General features: G+C 40.5%; 1 protein-coding gene across 2 annotated transcripts in view; it reads left to right on the top strand.

The window, feature by feature from the left end:
• The window catches only part of XIRP2 (xin actin binding repeat containing 2), a 104,131-nt gene that overhangs the window by 57,133 nt on the left and 28,921 nt on the right, over positions 1 to 18,077 (top strand). For both annotated transcript variants that reach the window (XM_060778396.2, XM_067471837.1), the window contains exon 3: positions 716 to 841. In XM_060778396.2, coding sequence (XP_060634379.2) covers positions 716 to 841 — 126 coding nt within the window. The remainder of the gene's footprint in view (positions 1 to 715; positions 842 to 18,077) is intronic.

Below are 18,077 nucleotides of genomic sequence, written 5' to 3'. Positions count from 1 at the left end.
ACCACAGTGGGCCTCTGTGTATGAATCTTGATAATGTATAGTCTATTCATATATTAAGTATTTTGCTGACAACCTCATAATGAGTTTGCTCTATAATTTTGGCATGACTTATTAAGAAATGTATGTGAATCAGCTGCTGTTTGAATTTAATAAACAGTATTGAACCATGAGGTACCAAAATGTGTTTTGCATCAAAAACCAATGGCCTCGGCATACTAGAGAATTAATCCATTTTAAATCTGATTTCTGCTTCCTGCAGAATTCTGGGGTTTGTAGTTTTTGCCTGCAACTAAATATTTTTGCATATAAAAACACCAAGAGCTGCCTGGCTTTTTAAAACAACAATCATAAAATCATAGAATCATAGAGTTGGAAGAGACCTCATGGGCCATCCAGTCCAACCCCCTGCCAAGAAAGATTGCATTCAAAGCACCCCCACCAGATGGCCATCCAGCCTCTGTTTAAAAGCCTCCAAAGAAGGAGCCTCTACCACTCCGGGGCAGAGAGTTCCACTGATGAATGGCTCTCACAGTCAGGAAGTTCTTCCTAATGTTCAGATGGAATCTCCTTTCTTGTAATTTGAAGCCATTGTTCTGCATCCTCTTCTCCGGGGCAGCTAAAACAAGCTTGCCCTCGCCTCCCTATGACTTCCTCTCACAATGTTCATTATCATATTGAACAGAAAAGTTTGATTTGTGTTTTTTTTTCTTACCAGGCTGTTGAGGAGGCAGAGGCTTATAGGATACCCGGAGGCTTAGCAAGTGTGAAGAACCAATTTGAGAAGGCAGAAACAAGCTCATCTCAGAGTGCTCAATACCAATATCAGCACAAATCTATACAGGTAATATCAAGAAGCAATATAAGAATAATCAGCATCATCAGTAAGGATTAGTTGGAATCATAATATTGACTTTATGGATAGCTCTCATGTCAAACAGTGCTCATGTCGGGTATACTATCTGGGTTGGCTGAACAGTTGATTTCTAATGTTGCTTTTTAGATCCAGTGTACATGTATATGGACAGCAAACCCTGTTGCCAGTCTGAAGCATTCCACTTCAGACCAGCCCCAGACTCTATCGTAGTGTCTTCTGAACCACATCAGCAGTGGGAAATGACTCCATACTGGCCAGTCAGGCCAAAACCAGTTCAGCCCAGCTGGACAGTCCCCCTACTTTTGTCACTGTTTATCATCATAGTGGTGACAATGGAGCTCCTATACTTTCCTTCCTCTCCTTCTTATGTTGCATGGTGCCTTTGCTACAAAAACAAATGGTGACAAAGGTAAGTGCTGCACCTCTGCCCTTGCACTGTGGAGTACAGGGAAATTCTTGTTCTTCAATTCTTGTTCACCCCATGGTATTCGGCCCATGTAGATATGCTCCCAGAAGCTGTTCTGGGAGTGATCCCTATGTTCTTTGGTTGGCTCTACACTACCATGTTATCCAGGATCAGTGTGCAAATTAACTGCATTGAAGTGGATTATATGGAAGTGTAGACTCATATAATCCAGTTCAATGCAATTAATCTGTATTCTGAAACTGGATTGTATGGCAATGTAGATCCTGCCTGAGACACAAACCTTGTTTTAGAGCTTCAAACCATACATTTATCAAGATGAATGAAGACACTATGAGGATGACCTCCTTCTTTTTGAATTAACACAAACCCCTTTTCTGATAGACTATTTGCCAAAATGTGCTTGAAAGTTGGAAATGTTCCAACTCGCAGGGCTATTGTTATCCTAAGATAAACAGCAGCAGAAGGAGAAGCAACAAAAACAACAGAAATACAAGTCAAAACTCTCATTGTAGAAGAGTGATGCAAACATATGTCTGATCTATAGCTCAAAATATATGAAAATGTAAGCTGCATCATTGGAGCCATCATTCAGTATAAACTATCTGCAAGTGTTTTGCATATATTTTTCTGGAAGCTATGCTAAGCTGTTCTTGTTGGGAAGGAGTTTCCTGTTTTCTTTGTGTTCACATTTAATCAGCTTCTCTAAACAGATCAAAAATGGCACAGAAGAACCCAGATGCTACACAAAGCCACATAAATGCTGCTTCCAAATGTTGGTTTAGATAAGAGGTTTATGGATTTTATTACTTCATTACCATATATCATAAAAAACTTTTGCAGTCAAGTTAATGATTTTAGGAATACAAAATAGATGGTATAATGAAATCCAATGCATTATCTATGTGATGTTCATTCTTTCATAAAAGGAAACCCAGCAATGATTTGATAAACAATCCCATTTACTCTAATACTCTGTGCTCATCTATGAAACCAGTAAATGGGATGTTAGTTGGATGTTAGTCTATGCAACTCCTGAGCACTAATAAATAGAGTTCTGTGATCTGCGGGTATTACATCGAGGTCACCCATTGACAAGGTCACAGTCAATCGTGCCATTCAGCTATTAAATCTACAATGAAACAGTAAGTTGCCTTTGGGTGTCAGCGTGAGCAGGTTTTATTTACCTAAAGAGAGAAAGCTATATCCAAAGGCATTTTTTTCTCTGCTTGTGAAGAGGGGGATATAAATAATTAAAAGCATAACCAGAAAATGCTTTGAGTCTAATGCCAGATATACATATCAATGAAATCATGGATGTTCATAGGGGGAGTTGTGATTTAAATACCTTTATACAAGGTCTAGTGGGAAACGGTTTATCCTTGCGGAGGTGGAGGTTTACTTCTATAAGGGACTAAGGAGAAGCAAGATCCATTATAAGATCTGTGCTTAGATACATTAAAACAAAAGACAGAAATAAAATATGACTTGCACACTGTTGGTGAATTAAGTCAAATGTATGCCGTCACAACTGAATTTTGGGGTTGTTTGGGAATTAGAATTCTGTTCTGAGTGATCAGTGACAAATTTGGGTTGTTGTAGGTTTTTTGGGTTGTATGGCCATGTTTTAGAAGCATTCACTCTTGATGTTTTGTCTGCATCTATAGCAGGCATTCTCAGAGGCTCTGAGGGTGCCTGCCATAGATTCAGGTAAAATGTCAGGAGAGAATGCTTCTAGAACATGGCCATTTAGCCCAAAAAACCTACAAAACACAGTGAGTCCAGTCATGAAAGTGTTTGACAATACAATGACAAATTTTCCATAAAGAGGTTTGTGCATATGAAAGTCGGTAACTTTCTCTCTCTTTCCCTCCCCTCACTCTCTTTCTCTGAAGTTATGCACCATGGTAGGTCCCATCTATGCTGTGTAGGGGGCGCATTATCATGAGATATCCAAATGGTTCCTCATGATAATACACATTCACCCAGAATAAAACTAGTAATCTAGGGTTTTTTTTCTGGGTTAAAATAACACCCTCAAAGTTCCAGACTAAGTCTGTATCTTTGAGGATGTGTGGCTCCTGATATCACCATCAGATATCTCAGTAGCAGACTCTGCAGCAATCCCACCTTTGCGGGTTCAAGCAGCCCATGGAGGAGGGATGGCAGTGGCAGTCTCCTCTCCCCACCATCTGTTTTCCTCTTGGAAAGTTAAAGGAAAGGTCCTTACTGACCTACTGAGACTAAAGGGTTTTGTGTTATGTCTAAATGATGTGCAGAGCTCTGAAGGAGAAATTCTCATCTCTCTTCTCCAGAACATTGAGACACAAAACTGAGCCCTTAGAAGCCTCCATGTGCAGTGAGGGACTTTCTTTGAATATTTTAAAGCTAGGAAAGGGGGCAAAGGAGAACAGAGAGCTGGGTGGATACTGGTTCGGCATAGGTGGGTGTCTGGCCACCTCCTCACCAGAAAAGTGAGATTTTGGTCCCCAGTGTGGCCTCCAAATTTGCATGAAATTGGTATTTTCAACATTGATTTCATGCTCATTTGGCCCAGTTTAGAAGTCAATAACTCTGTCACTCCTGAAAGTAGGGGATCATAAAGCGCTGTCCATAAAAGAGCTTGTGTCCTTCTGCCCCATCTCACCTAGAAACAGGGGACCTTGAAACTTCCAGGGAACAGTTATATAGCTGTGATAGTATAGCACAGGCATGGGCAAACTCCAGCTGTTTTGGACTTCAACTCCCAGAAATCCCAGCCAGCTTACTGGCTGTTAGGAATTGTGGGAGTTGAAGTCCAAAACACCTGGAGGGCCTAAGTTTGCCCATTCCTGGTATAGCAGAATTGTGTGGTAACACTCCTAAACAGCTGTCAATGGCACTTTTAAAATGGCCTTGTAGAGTATTCAAAATATGTTTTCTATTGATAGTGGGCTTTATCTGAAGGCACTTTGTGGGCCTGGTATCCCATTGGGGTTTAGTTCCAGGACTACACACGGGTATCAAAATATATGGATGCTCAAGTCCCATTATAAGTTTTCAAACTGCTCAGAAGCAATGATCATCCATGCAATTGAGCATTATTAGAATTGACCACCTGACAGAGGTCGCTTAGGGCATCTCTGCTTTGTGTGCTCCACACACAAACTTTTCACACGCACTAGTGAATAATGTGCAGATGTGGGGCACTAGTGAATTCGCAATTTCTTTTCTTTTAAAGAGCACATATCTATTTGCCAATAAGAAAATTGATTATCACTATAACACAGTGTTAAACATAGGCTCAAAGCTGTAAGTTTAGATAAAAGGAAAAGTTGGAAAAATTAATTTTTTTAATCAATTTTCAGCTCCCAAAATAGCCATGTTGTATCAGAGCCATTGTGTTCCCTTCCAAAAATCTTTTCCAAGCTTTTAAAGTAGCACTTCCCAACCTGTGAGTCCCCAGGTGTTTTGGCCTATGACTCTCAGAAATCCCAGCCAGTTTACTAGATTTTAGAATTTCTGGGAGTTGAATGCTGGAACACCTTGGGACCCACAGGTTGAGAACACTGATCTACACTGTACAGTTAATCCAGTTTGACAACACTCTGCCATGGCTCAAAACTATGGAATCATGGGAGTTGTACTTCTACAAGGTCTTTATCCTTCTCTGTCAAAGAATGCTGGTGTTTCACTAAACTACAAATCCTAGAACTCCATACCATTGAGTGGTGTCACACTCCATTAATTCTACCATGTAGATGCACCCAAAGTCATTTTCCATGATCATGCAGACAGTAAAATGCTCCAACTTCCAATCTTCTTTCAAATGTTACTTTTTTATTATTTTTCATCTTATTTTCAGTACAAGTTTAAGCTTAGTTCCTGTATGTTGAGAACCAAGGCACCAACAACAGCATCATGGGAAGCCAGTTTGTACTAGTTTCTTCTGATGAAACTTCTAATTTAGTAGTCTGTACTTTGAATTGAAACTACTTGTAATTCCTGAATGTATAATGAATCCTGATTTTGATCCACCCAAACTGAAATTTCTGTGATTCAAAATGAGATGTATTATATACTCTACTGCAGTCCTTATAATTTGTTCCTTAAAATAGTTTTTAAGGGTGGAAGAAGGCACAGGAAATGTAGCAAATGTCACTTCTCGCAAGAGCTTGGTAGAGTTATTGCTCATAAGAAAACACCATTTTAAATCCTAGAATCAACATTAGTGTGGACAGAAGCAATAGCGAGGAAATGACAAAGGAGAGTAGAAAGTGGCTCCAGGAAGAACTAGCAGGGAAGAAACAAAAAGGGGCTTTGTACTTGGAAATTATTCTGCATGTGGCTAAGTTTGGATCCAAACTATTAGGTTTACAAAGACAGCCATTAACAATATACAAATACTTGTGCTAACACTTGAGTACTTTTGGATTGAGTGACCAATGTATTTTGACTAGCTGCTTTAATCCTAAACTCACTTTAGTGAACAAATTAGCTTTTAATGCAGTTTTGGTGTTTAATGCTTCCTATTTTTATTTCAGGAATAAATTGTGTGTGTGCCCTAAAGAAAACTAAATTAATATTTTCAATAGCTTCTAGTGCCTCATAACCGCTTGCTGAAAAGATAGTAAGAAAAGAGATGCCCTTAAGCTAGCGGTTCCCAACCTTTTTAACCAGGGACCACTTTGACCAGGGACCACTTGACTAGGGATCACTCTCCAACTTTAGTACCAAAAGGGTTACGAATCAGGTTTTGGTCAATTTTAGATTCAGTTTGGGGTGCTGATTCAGAAAATTGCATTGGATAGACCACATCAGTTCTAGTTTCTGATACAGAACATATGCCATGGTCCGTGACAGGGAAGGAGTGGCAGATGGTGCAAAAAGAGTGGAAATAAATAAAATATGTATGTATGTATGTATGTATTTATTTATTTACTTTGCTTATATACCGCTGTTCTCAGCCCGGGGGCGACTCACAGCGGTGTACAACATAGACAGAACAAGGTACAAAATTCAAGACACAATCTAAAATAATCAGTCCAGCATTAACCAAAAACATAATCATCAAAAAACATCATCAATACTACAAAAGCCATTCCACGTCGTCTCATCGTCTAAACCACAATTCAGTATCATTTTCCGTTGTTCCATTCCTGTCGTCATTACCAATTTTTACAGTTCTTATTCGAACGCCTTCTTGAACAGCCAAGTCTTTAATTTCCTGCGGAATATCAACAGGGAAGGAGCCAGTCTGATGTCCACGGGAAGGGTGTTCCACAGCCGAGGAGCCACCACCGAGAAGGCCCTATCTCTCGTTCCCGCCAAGCGTGCCTGTGAGGCAGGCGGGATCGAGAGCAGGGCTTCCCCGGACGATCTCAAAGTCCTGGTGGGCTCGTAGGTCGAGATGTGGTCGGATAGGTATCTTGGGCTGGACGGGAAAATAAAATAAAATAAAGTGGTTTGTGGACCAGATTTTCGTCCTCACAGCCTACTGGTGGTCTGCGGCCCACAGGATAAGAATCACTGCCTTAAACAAAGAGTTTCACAAGGACCTCATCTACACTGACCATTTAATGCAGTTAGAGGCCAGCTTCAAGCTGGGATTGTGGTGCAGCTGGCTAGGTGTCAGCTGCATTAAGATCACTACTGACCAAAAGGTCATGAGTTCGAAGCCAGCCCAGGTAGGAGTGAGCTTCCAGCCAATTGTGTAGTTTGTTGTCAACCTTTGCAACCCGAAAGACAGTTGCATCTGTCAAGTAGGAATTGTAGGTACCACCTATGTGTGGGGAGGCTAGTTTAACAAATTTACGAGGCCATAAAAAATCTCCAGCAAAAAGCATGCGGGGAATGCGGAAAGTACTTCATCAGTGTTGCAGATGGATGGTGAAGCGACAGCTCCCCTGGTGGCCAGAAAATTGGAATGTTAAATAGCCTCTGAGTGTCTTGTCTATATGTGTTGTGTGTCTATGGCATTGAATGTTTGCCATGTATATGTACATTGTAATCCACCCTGTGTCCCCTGCGGGGTGAGAAGAGCGGAAAATAAATACTGTAAATCAATATATAAATAAGTGGTCAAACAACAAACTCCCACAAAAATGTGCTCTGTGGTTTGTGACACCATCATCCGGGCCTTAAACTGGTTCCAGTATTTCCTATGTAATCATCTGCCCAGCAAAACCATTTTCTCCAATACTGGTTTGAAACTGCATTAAATCGTCAGTGCAGATGGGGCCTAAATGATATGGTGGATCTGAGAAGGCATAATCAGAAGGGCAGGTAAAATAAATCTTTGCGTGATGACAGCAAATTTTTTGAGGAGGCAGTTGGGTGGCAAAGTGTCAAGTAACAGCCTGTCCAGGCTCATCACAGAGTATGCTGAGTAAAATTCTGTAGTCTAGTTCCCTGCAATAAGTAGATCCAGAAGTGTTGAAACCAGAACTTTAGAAGTTACCTTTCAAAAGCAGTTATGATTCCAAGGCTCCAAAGTTAGGTAGTTGCAATTGTTGTTACATCTTGCAAAAATAATTCTTTGCTTTCCATTTCTTAGAAGAAATGAGTATATTTACATTTTACCCTGAGCCCTGGTATCCACTGGGTCCCAACACAAATACCACCATCCATGGATGTTCAAATTCCATTATAAACAATAGTGTAGTAAAATTGTATCTTTTAAATAATATGGCAAAACCAAGTTTGCTTTTTGGGGTAAAATCAAGATGCTTCAAGCTATAGATGGTTGAATCCATGGATACAGAATCCGTGGATATGGAGGACCAATAGTATATTGCTTTTTAAGGAAAAACTAAATTCTTCAAACTGTTCATCCATGACACAGATTCACTCCCTACTTTCTGCTTTGTTCTCGCTTGAACAACAAAGCAAAAAGCAGATGCATGAGGTATAGCAGAAAACAGACTTAAAACCTATGCCATCCTTCTTCTATCATTTTGCAAGCCTTAATAGTGATTAAAATAGTGATTTGCAAAAAACCTAAAAGACACATTTAATAATACAAAAGAAGTTGTGTTTATCCTTTTCTAAAGTTGCAATCATAATGAAAGTAAGTTACTAGGCAGGAGAACTGATTGTAAGTAACAAGTCCAGTATTCAACATAATACTAACTGAAATCCACTAGTTCTAAACTGACTACTTAGGTCAGTTTGGAACCAGTTTGGGAGAAACCGATTTGACTGTGCAAATGATGAGATTGACAGCGTTTTCTACACTGGCACTGTAATCCAGCTTGGAATCAGTTCAACTGGAATCGGTTTCGCTGCACAGGTGATGCAAGGGTTTTTTTCCCCATTTCCAGGAGAGATGCGCATGAGCGCACTGTAAACCTATGGGATGAGGGAAACACTGAAAGTGACACCAGTGGAGGCAATTAATTTCCCTCTCCTAGCCCCCTGCTGCCCATCGTTGCCCTTGGGACAATTTTGGCAGGCCATTTAGGATTCTTGACTGCATTTCAGCAGGGCTGAGTGGAGCCAGTTCTGCTCTGGATCTCAGATACAGTAGTGTCTTCTGCAGTGCAATTCTTAGCTAAACTTGGATTTTCTTGTGACTTCTTTTAGTGTGTTGCTCCCGGCTTAATCCACATTACCATGCACATTGGAGGTGTGTATTTTGTGGCCACCATGATTTCAAGCCGTCTTTGAGCTGCATTATATAGTCAATGTAAAAAGCCCCTCACTTACCTGGATCAAGTTTGGGGCCAGGAAGGTGATTATATTAGCTATAGAAGGTGACCTCAAACTTGAAATGCATTAAGGGGCTTAACTCAGACTTTCCTGTGACTTGACTTGATGTGCCTTTAATTCATGCTACAGCATTCTTTGGGGGCATATGTTTTGCAGGTACCAAAGTTTGAAGTCTGCATTTAATTGTCAGTGTAGATGTACCCTACGTAACCTTTTCCACCCTGCACTCTCTCCCCCACCTCTGCCAAATATGATGGAAGGACCAGATGCCTAAAGGTCTGGTCCCATGCTTCCATTATTGGCAGGATAGACTTGCTGCTCCCCATGAAGATGATGCCAAGTCAAGTTGGTTGGAAAAGAAATAATGACCATAGCAACAGTTGCAATATCCATCATACCAACCTATTTAGCAGGCATCAGCTGTAAGGAGAGGGTGGTTCATTTTGACTATAAGCAGACATGGATAAATTGTATTTCCATCATGTTTTGGAAGGGCTGTGTGTAAATCTTTCTATCAGGTTGGGAGAGGTTGATGTAGCTGATGTAGAAGACTGGCCCAAATGATTTATACCTGAGCATTCCCAAATCTGTTTAAAATGCAATCTTGGACACACCTCCCTGGCAAAAAGTCTCTTTCAACCAGTTGTGTGTTGTGTCCATGTAAACATGCACAGGGCCAGATTACACGATACAATGTAGGCGGCCTGATTTTGTGTTCTGCCTTATTTTATTAATCCTGAACAGATCATTTCCTCTATTGAGTGACTCATGTATTCGGAATCCTTTTTTGTCCCAAAAGATAGTGTGGTGGTTTTTAGCCCTGTAGCATATACATCACCATTAATAGGATTTATTTGTATAAGGCTAGCACATGGAGATGAGGGACCAGATGCCTAAAGGTCTGTTTGCTCTGGCTTTTTACAAACTTGATGTAGGTAAGCTGATTTCTGCTTCATGATGTATTTGAAAATCCAATTAAGAATGGCACAAGACCTGGGTTTATATTGTTAATTACATAAAAGCCTCTTTTCAGCCTCGAGAAGAGGAAAGTTTGTGTTTGTGCAATATTGTACTAGTCAAGCATCATACACCACACAGAAAAATAGAAATGTGTAGCATTTACTCATCATTGGACGCCATTTATTATTTCTCCTCATTGGTTTTGCTGAATAAGGTTGCTGGAAGTTGCAATCTAATAACACATCTTTCCTATCTCAACAGTAACAACAGGGCCAGCCCTAGGTAATTTTCAAGTGTAAGCGGGGGCACCATCAGGGATTTTGCGCTACATGCAAATGCGTCACTTGCCTATTGCTTCAGTCGCCCCTCAATTTAATGCAGTTCATCCTCGCTGCTTGGGATTGGGCTCTTCTAGGAGTTGTAAATACTACAAATAACTGTTTTCCACCAGATTCGGAATTGTAGAACTGTCATCTGATTTGGAGCAGGGAATGTGCGCGTGCGCGCACACACACACACATAACATTGGCATCTAAACCAGCAGATATTTGTGTCTCTGAAGGCTTTAGCTTTCGCTTTAGGCCATTGGTTTGGAGCCAGGGAAGAAAATGGCCACACTGATCATTTCATGCAGTTTCAAAGCAGTTTTGCTGTGTGTGTGGATGGTTACATAGCAAAATCAGCTTGAAGTTGGGATGGGGTTTACACAAACAGCAGAGCACTGATGCTCACAAAGGACTTGCTTTTGTGGAAATTTTGTTGCCTGGCTTTGAAGTGCATATAATGCTCAGTGTTGATTGAGGCCTCATCTACCACACTGCCATATCAAATACTGATGGTCTGCATTGAACTGGATTATATGACAGTGTAGATTCACATAATCCAGTTCAAATGAGATAATGTGGGCTATCTGATTTAATAATCTGGATTATGTGGCAGTGTAGAAGGGTCCTGGGAAACCTGGGACCTCAGCAACACTATCATATAAAATCCATATTTATCTGCTTTGAACTGGATTATATGTGTCTACACTGTCACAAATTCCAGCTGGGTGGTGGGGAAGGTAGAAGGTCTTTCCCCTTCTCTGCCCAAGAGAACTGGTGCCATTACGCCAAACTGCCAAATCCCACAGCATTCAGCCCTGGCAGTCCAAGCGGTGTCAAACTGCATTGAGTGTACAGTGGGGATGCAGCCTGGAGGCAGAGGGGAGAAAGGGCCAGCTGGCGGGGCCAGGGGTAGAGTCAAGCCACAGCAGGCTTGATCAAGGGGAGTTTGAGGAGGACTCCTTTCTTTTTCCATGCCAAGGCTGAACCCACAGTTACCTATCTGGGCACCTAGCTGCCTCTCTCTTTCTCCCTCTCTCTGTGTCACTCTGTCCGCCCACCTGAAGTGCCACCTCCCTCCTCCTGGCCACACGTGGGGCCAGCTCAGCCGGGCAAAGGCAGAGAGAGAGAAAGATTGAGACTGAGAGAGAGAGAGAGAGAGAGAGAGAGACAGGAAGAAGGAATCCCCGCCTGTCTTCCCCTGCCTCTTTCCTCAGGGGCCATGGCAACTCCGGTGCCTGGCTGGCAGAGCAACACCCCTGGGCAAGTGGCGCCCTGGGCAAATGCTTAATCCGCCTAATGGTTCAGCTGCCCCTGAGTATCAAGCTACTCCTTAAGCTACAAACAAGATAGGTTCTGTAGGTTTGTTCTTAAGTTGAATTTGTATATATGCCAGAACAGGTACTTTTTAAAAGTGTAACTTCAGTCGTGTGTGTGTGTGTGTGTGTAGTTTTGGATAGCATAAAGAATGGTAACAACACTCCTGTGGTTTTTTTTTTTTTTTTTTTGCTGTCTGTGTCCCTGTTCAGAAGATTTTACCTCACTTTTTGTCCTTGTGAGAATTGGATTTTGAAAAAAAAACTGGCTTGTTGTGGAAACAAGGATTTATGAGAAAGCTTCTGTGGAAACACCTTTCCCCATAATAAGCCTTCCAGGAGTGAATTTCCCTTCCGAGGTGTAGATTTCTCTCACTTCCTGTTGCTCACCCCTGTTCTCAACTAGTCATTTGTAAGTTGGATATTTGTCACTCGTGGACTGCTGCATACTGTACCACAAAGATAGGGTGGCAGTTTCAATTTTGTCTCTGCCATTCCCATATTCCTCCATTCAGAGCTTAACATTTAACATCTATTTGTGTGACCGCTACTGCTAAGATGCAGGGAGTGGACATTTATTGTCCATTTCAATAAATTAACATAGAATGTTCTACACCAGGGGTACCCAAACTAAGGCTCATGGGTCAGATACGGCCCTCCAAGGTCATTTATATGCCCCCTGCCCTAAATTTTAGATGTAGATTTACCCTAAGTCTGAAATTACTTGAAGGCACACAACAACAATCTTAATTAACGGCTATTTCATCATTCAAAAGTAAGCCCAGACTTCCCATTGAAAGATGGGTAAGTTTATGTTGGTGAAAATTGGTCTTCATTTTAAATATTGTTTTTTCTTTCACTGATTTTTGTTGCATTATAGATAAGATATGTGCAGTGTGTACAGGAATCAGTTTTTTCCCAAACTATAGTTCTCCCCCTCCCCCCAACAGTCTGAGGAATTGTGAACCAGCCCCCCACTTTAAAAGTCTGAAGACACCTGATCTACACAATTGTAACACCATGATTCTGCAGTGTAAGAAGTTACTAAGTTTCACAATAGTATCAGGCTCAGAGTAGTTTCTTCCACCATTCAATCCTTTTGTTTAAAATAAGACAGAAAAAGATGCTGGGGATTCCATCCCACAATCAGATGGTATATTGATGCAAACCAATATTGTTCTACACTCATTTTTATTCATGGCTCCGGATTTTCCTCAATCCCACTCTGCAATATACTTGAAGCAAGATTGAAATGCCCACTCGGCCATGAAACTCACTCAGTGATCTTAAGCCAGCCATTCTCCCTGCTTTTCATTTCCTACAAGTTTGCTATGAGGATAAAGTGTGCAACGGGGAACAGAGTATACCGGCCTGAGCAAAATGAAGGAAGGAAAATGTGATTGTAGTAGCATAACACAGAAGACCCTGCGGTCTGTCTGACCCAGCATAAAACAAAGGCACATTAAAATAAAAATAAAAAGTTTTCTCTGAAAGGAAAAGCAGTATGCAATCTCTGATATAAAATGAATTTAAATTTATAGAAAGAAAATCATTCTTACCATAACTTGGACAAATTCAGTATATGTATGCATTTGCATACATATACGAGTTTCCTGGTGGCACAGAGGGTTAAATTGCTGAGCTGCTGAACTGCTGACCAAAAGGTTGGTGGTTCAGATCTGGGGAGCAAGGTGAGCTACTGCTGTTAGGCCCAGCTTCTGCCAACCTAGCAATTTGGAAACATGCAAATGTAAGTAGATCAATAGATACCGCTTCTGTGGGAAGGTAATGGCGCTCCATGCAGTCATGCCATCCACATGACCTAGGAAGTGTCTACAATGCGAACTCTTCGGCTTCGAAATGGAGATGAGCACCACCACCCCCAGAGTCAGACTTGACTAGACTTAATGTAAAAGGGAAACCTTTATCTTATGCATTTATTCTAAATAAATAAATCCTATTAATGACAAATGTGTCTGTGTGTTCTGTCTGTGGAGGAAGCAGAACAATTTAAAGCAGTGGGAGTGGAGCAGGAGAGGATGTTGAAACATTTTTTCTTCCCATCACTTTTCCATTGAATTGTTATTGCGTTCCTTGGTGTTCGAAGAAATCCCCACTCTTCAAAATGATGAGTTTTCCCAAACTGGTTTTTAAAAGTGTGTGTTCTTGCAGTATTGTTCCCTGAGTTTTGCCAATTATTGTTGCCTGTGTGCGTACTTGTTCCATTCTTTTTTGAGGCTTATAGTAATTCCTTGGATTTGGAAAAAGGCTCTTCCCTTTTAAAAAACAAGACTCTGGTTTGCTGAATTCATTCTGTGATTTAAAGCACAAATCTTCTCCTCCCTACTTTTTACATTATTCTTTTAGTTGTAGTGCTATGATACAGAAGCACTTTTTCACATTCTAAGGAGAAAATAAATAAATAAAAGGAAGAACAAGAAAGAAACTTTTTTTGTTTCTATAGATGTTAAAAATAAAACCCACTAGAAATTGATTGTTTCAGCGGGTGCCTGGAAAACCCATAAAATCCAACAGATACATTTGGATATTTTTTTAAAAAAAAACTGAAGAACTACAATAGTAAAAACTGTACCAGAACCTCTTGGAACATCCAGTGTGGGTTGGTTCCAGATAAGCTTGCAAGGATTGCATCTTTCCAAGACTAATTTCCTTTACTTACCTTTTATTTTGTTGAAAAGTATGTTCATTGGGCGTTGTTTTCCGTTCCATAAAATCTGTGGTAGAGTAGACTCAGTGTCTCCCATCACTGAAGGGACAGAACATTTACATGAGTAGGACCTCAACTTCTGCTGCGCCCCTCAAGATTCTTTATTTCCCTTAAGTTTATCTTTGGTCCTCAAAGGAACTGGAAGAAATATAGATTTTTCTCTGCAACAATATTGCAGAGAAATATATTGTTGCAGGCTGTCTCTATATGAATGTGGAATATTCCAAAGCAGCTTAGATCTGAATCGTCATTTAGGACCGTTCTTAAATTTACAATAGATGTGTTCTTAGTGGTTCTGAAAACTGCTGATATGACTCAGTAAAGCTTCTTGGATTTTTCTACTCTCCTTGAAGGTAGAAGTTTTAGGGACGATGATTGTGCTTTCTTCTGTTCAAGACCCAGCACTGGCATCTATCTTGTCTTCACAGTTGGAAATAGATTTGATGCCATAAAGCATTACGAACAGTCCAGCTAAGTGAAGACCTTTTCAACTATGCTAAATTTGCTGTAATGATTTGAGTTCAGAATAGGTTTTCAGAGGTCTACTGTTTTAACAGGATGGTACTGTTAAATACAGCAATTTGTTTGCATGTTATTATATCAAAACATACATTTGTGTTTATGTTAGCATTAGCTGAAGCACCTTTAATCTTATTTGGCAGTGGAGGGGACTACTGAGAGAGGGTTTCCTGAAAGCAATTGTTCAGGCCGAGTCAACTTTTCACCAGCATTATATCTGTGCGACATGTGGCTGCCATTGAGTGATGGTGAATTTTTGAGCTGACTGCATAAGCATTTATGGAACAGGATGGTGGCTTTGACACAAGTAGAAAAGGAGGTCTGAGATGTATGTGAAGGGGAGGTATGCAAGAAAGGTATTCCACATCCTCTTCTTATCCTCTTTGTCTTCCTCTGAGCCAAAAAGTGAGTTTGGAGACTGACATGACCACAGTGTTCCTATCACCAAGGAAGATTGGCTAGCGGATAAGTCAGGAAGAGAGCACGGTGGGAGTAAGAATGCTCTCTTTCTTTGCTCCCATGGCCAGGCCACCTTTCTTGCCTGCAATAGCAACTCCCAAGGAGTGCAGCTTCCTTTTTTTGGCCCCTCCAGTGAGGTGGGGGGATATTGTTAGAACTTTGGTTTAAATGTAATGAAATATTGTTTGCAGTTTAAACTGTGTGTAGTGTAGCAATGCAGTGTAAGAGTTAAATGCATAGAGCTGTGCTTGATTCCTAGAGCATAGCCTTTGAGCGTTCCAGTAACGTGTTTACATTCCAGAGAATAAGATAGCCATGCATTTGAGCTTCCAGCGGTATACAGCTAGGAAATGGACATGTTTTATTCTGCTCCTGTAAATAGTTTGTAGTTTTTTAATAATTGCAATAAAAAGATAAGTGTTGCTCTGGGCTCTGGAGCTGACTGGGTAGCATGCTTCTTTATTTGCTTTTGTGCTTTTGAGCGGACACTCAGAGGTCAATAAATCAACACTCAACTTTCTGGACTACCAGGCCCTACCATTTTGTTCTGTCTCCCCCTTCTCAGTGGACCTGCAGTGTCAGCAAGAACAAAATAAGAAGAAAACTGGAGAGACCTGTGTCTCCCTGGTGCTTAGTAAGCTTGTGGTCTTAATAATATCTCAAGGCAAGAGAAGTTTACCAGTCAAAGTGGTGTGACAATGTCATTTTGTTCCACAACTATTGATGGGGACAGAGATAGCAGTTCCGATGGCTCAGTCATGATGTCGCACCCTCTCTTACATATATGTATTTTTGGATATTTTAGAACTTTTGCCAAGGTTAAAGAAATTGATCAGATAATGTGGATAGGGTTGCAAAAGTGAGAGCATACCCTTTAACCAATGCTACTTTATGCCACCAAAATGTATATTTTATATAGAGCCCAATAATAACCCTTGTAGAGTTCATTTCTTCTTTTTTATTTTTCCTGGGCTATTTTTATATCTAATGGAGCTTCCTCTAAGGTTGGGTGCAAAATCATAAATAAGGCACTCTCAACATGAAAAATAGGTGCTTGTCATATGATTTAACATTATTTGGCAGGAGTGGCCTGCACTCTTGCTGGGTGTACTCTCACTGGGTACTTATCCCTTGTGTGTTTGATTCATTTGGAGTAGGCCCAAGGCTAAAAATAAGTGTGGAGTTGAAATGCATGTGGCAGCCATTTCCCTCAAGGTACATATGACACATGCAAAGAAAGTAGCCTCCGGCAAAAGTCTCATTGAATAGTATGATACTATTCCCCTCTCTAAAACTGCATGAGGTAAGACTTTGTGTCCACAGACTTCTAACAGCTCTTATGGGAATCTATATGCTGCTATGCTGCCACAAGAAATTATTCAATTTCTTTTAATCAATGTGATGCTTCTCTCCCCTATCTAAGCTGTTTTAAGCCACTCAAGCAAATTTAAACATATGTTACCCAATATCAAACTAGATATGAAGATGTAACAGTAACAAGGACACTCAGTCAAATCCTTAATTTGACTGTGGAATCTTAGTTTGGCATTCAAATCTGGATACAGTACCTATGATTTAAAAAGAAAAAAAATATTTCAGATGCCTTTTGGACATTGGACTTCTGTACTGAAAAAACTTATTTGTTCTTGTTTTGTTGTTATTGATTGTCATCAAGTTGACTTCAATGTATGGTTAACCTTTGAACGCAAGTCACCTTGGAATCAACAGTCCTGAACAGATCTTGCAAACTCATAGCCACAGCTTCCTTGATTGAGTCTATCCACCTGACATGTGGCCTTCCTATTTCCTACTGCCTTCCAATTTAGTAGGCATTGTTATCTTTTCTAATTCGTCATGCCTTCCCATGATATATGTAATGTTCAAGGTTTCAGATTAGTCATCTTGGTTTCTAGGAAGAGGTCAAGCTTGATTTGCTCTTGTCTTGTCTTCATTTGTCATTTGAGCAGTCCATGGAATCTGCAGAACTCTTCTCCAGCACGACATTTCAAATGAGTTGATTCTCTTCTTATCATTTTTCTTCCATGTCCAGCTTTTACAATCATACATAGAATTGGAAATACGATGATAAGGACAATCTTGACATTGGTATTCCATTATACACCTTTACATTTCAGAATCTTGTCTAGTTTATCATGCCTTTTCTTTTCTAAAGTCTGTGGATACATTATTGCCATAACAGCACATCTTAAGCAAAATTTAATATCTCTGAATCTGAATTTTCATTTCATATGGCCACTTCCAACATAATATTTGTTTCCTCCACTGACAGACTCACTGTTTTCTAGTAGGGGTGAATCTAACAGCTAGAACTCCAAACTATAATAATAAAAACATATACAAGAATAACATAAATAAACATACTACACCTTCAAATTAAAACATAGGGAACTAAATATATTTTTGGAGTGCAATTATCCAACTCACACAGCCTGTTTGCCAGCTGCCTTTAGGATACTGGAAATTGTGCGCCAGTTGTGCCCACACCTTAGGAAGTCAGACTTGGCCACGGTAGTCCATGCTTTGGTTGCATCCTGAATAGAATACTGAAATGGTCTCTACGTGGGGCTGCCTTTGAAGACTGTTCAGAAGCTACAAGTGGCCAAACAAGTGGAAGCCAGATTGCTCACCAGAGCAAAGCACAGAGACCATACAACCCCCCTGTTACGTCAACTCCACTGGTTGTCAATCTGCTACTGAGCAAAATTCAAAGTGCTGGCTTTAACCTATAAAGCTCTAATCAGTTCTGGCCCAGCTGGGGAGGCCC

Source organism: Anolis sagrei, chromosome 1 (genome assembly GCF_037176765.1).
Source record: "Anolis sagrei isolate rAnoSag1 chromosome 1, rAnoSag1.mat, whole genome shotgun sequence".
NCBI classification, from domain to species: Eukaryota; Metazoa; Chordata; class Lepidosauria; order Squamata; family Dactyloidae; genus Anolis; species Anolis sagrei.
The sequence above is the reverse complement of the archived record's forward strand: the minus strand, read 5'-3'. Positions and strand labels throughout refer to the sequence as shown.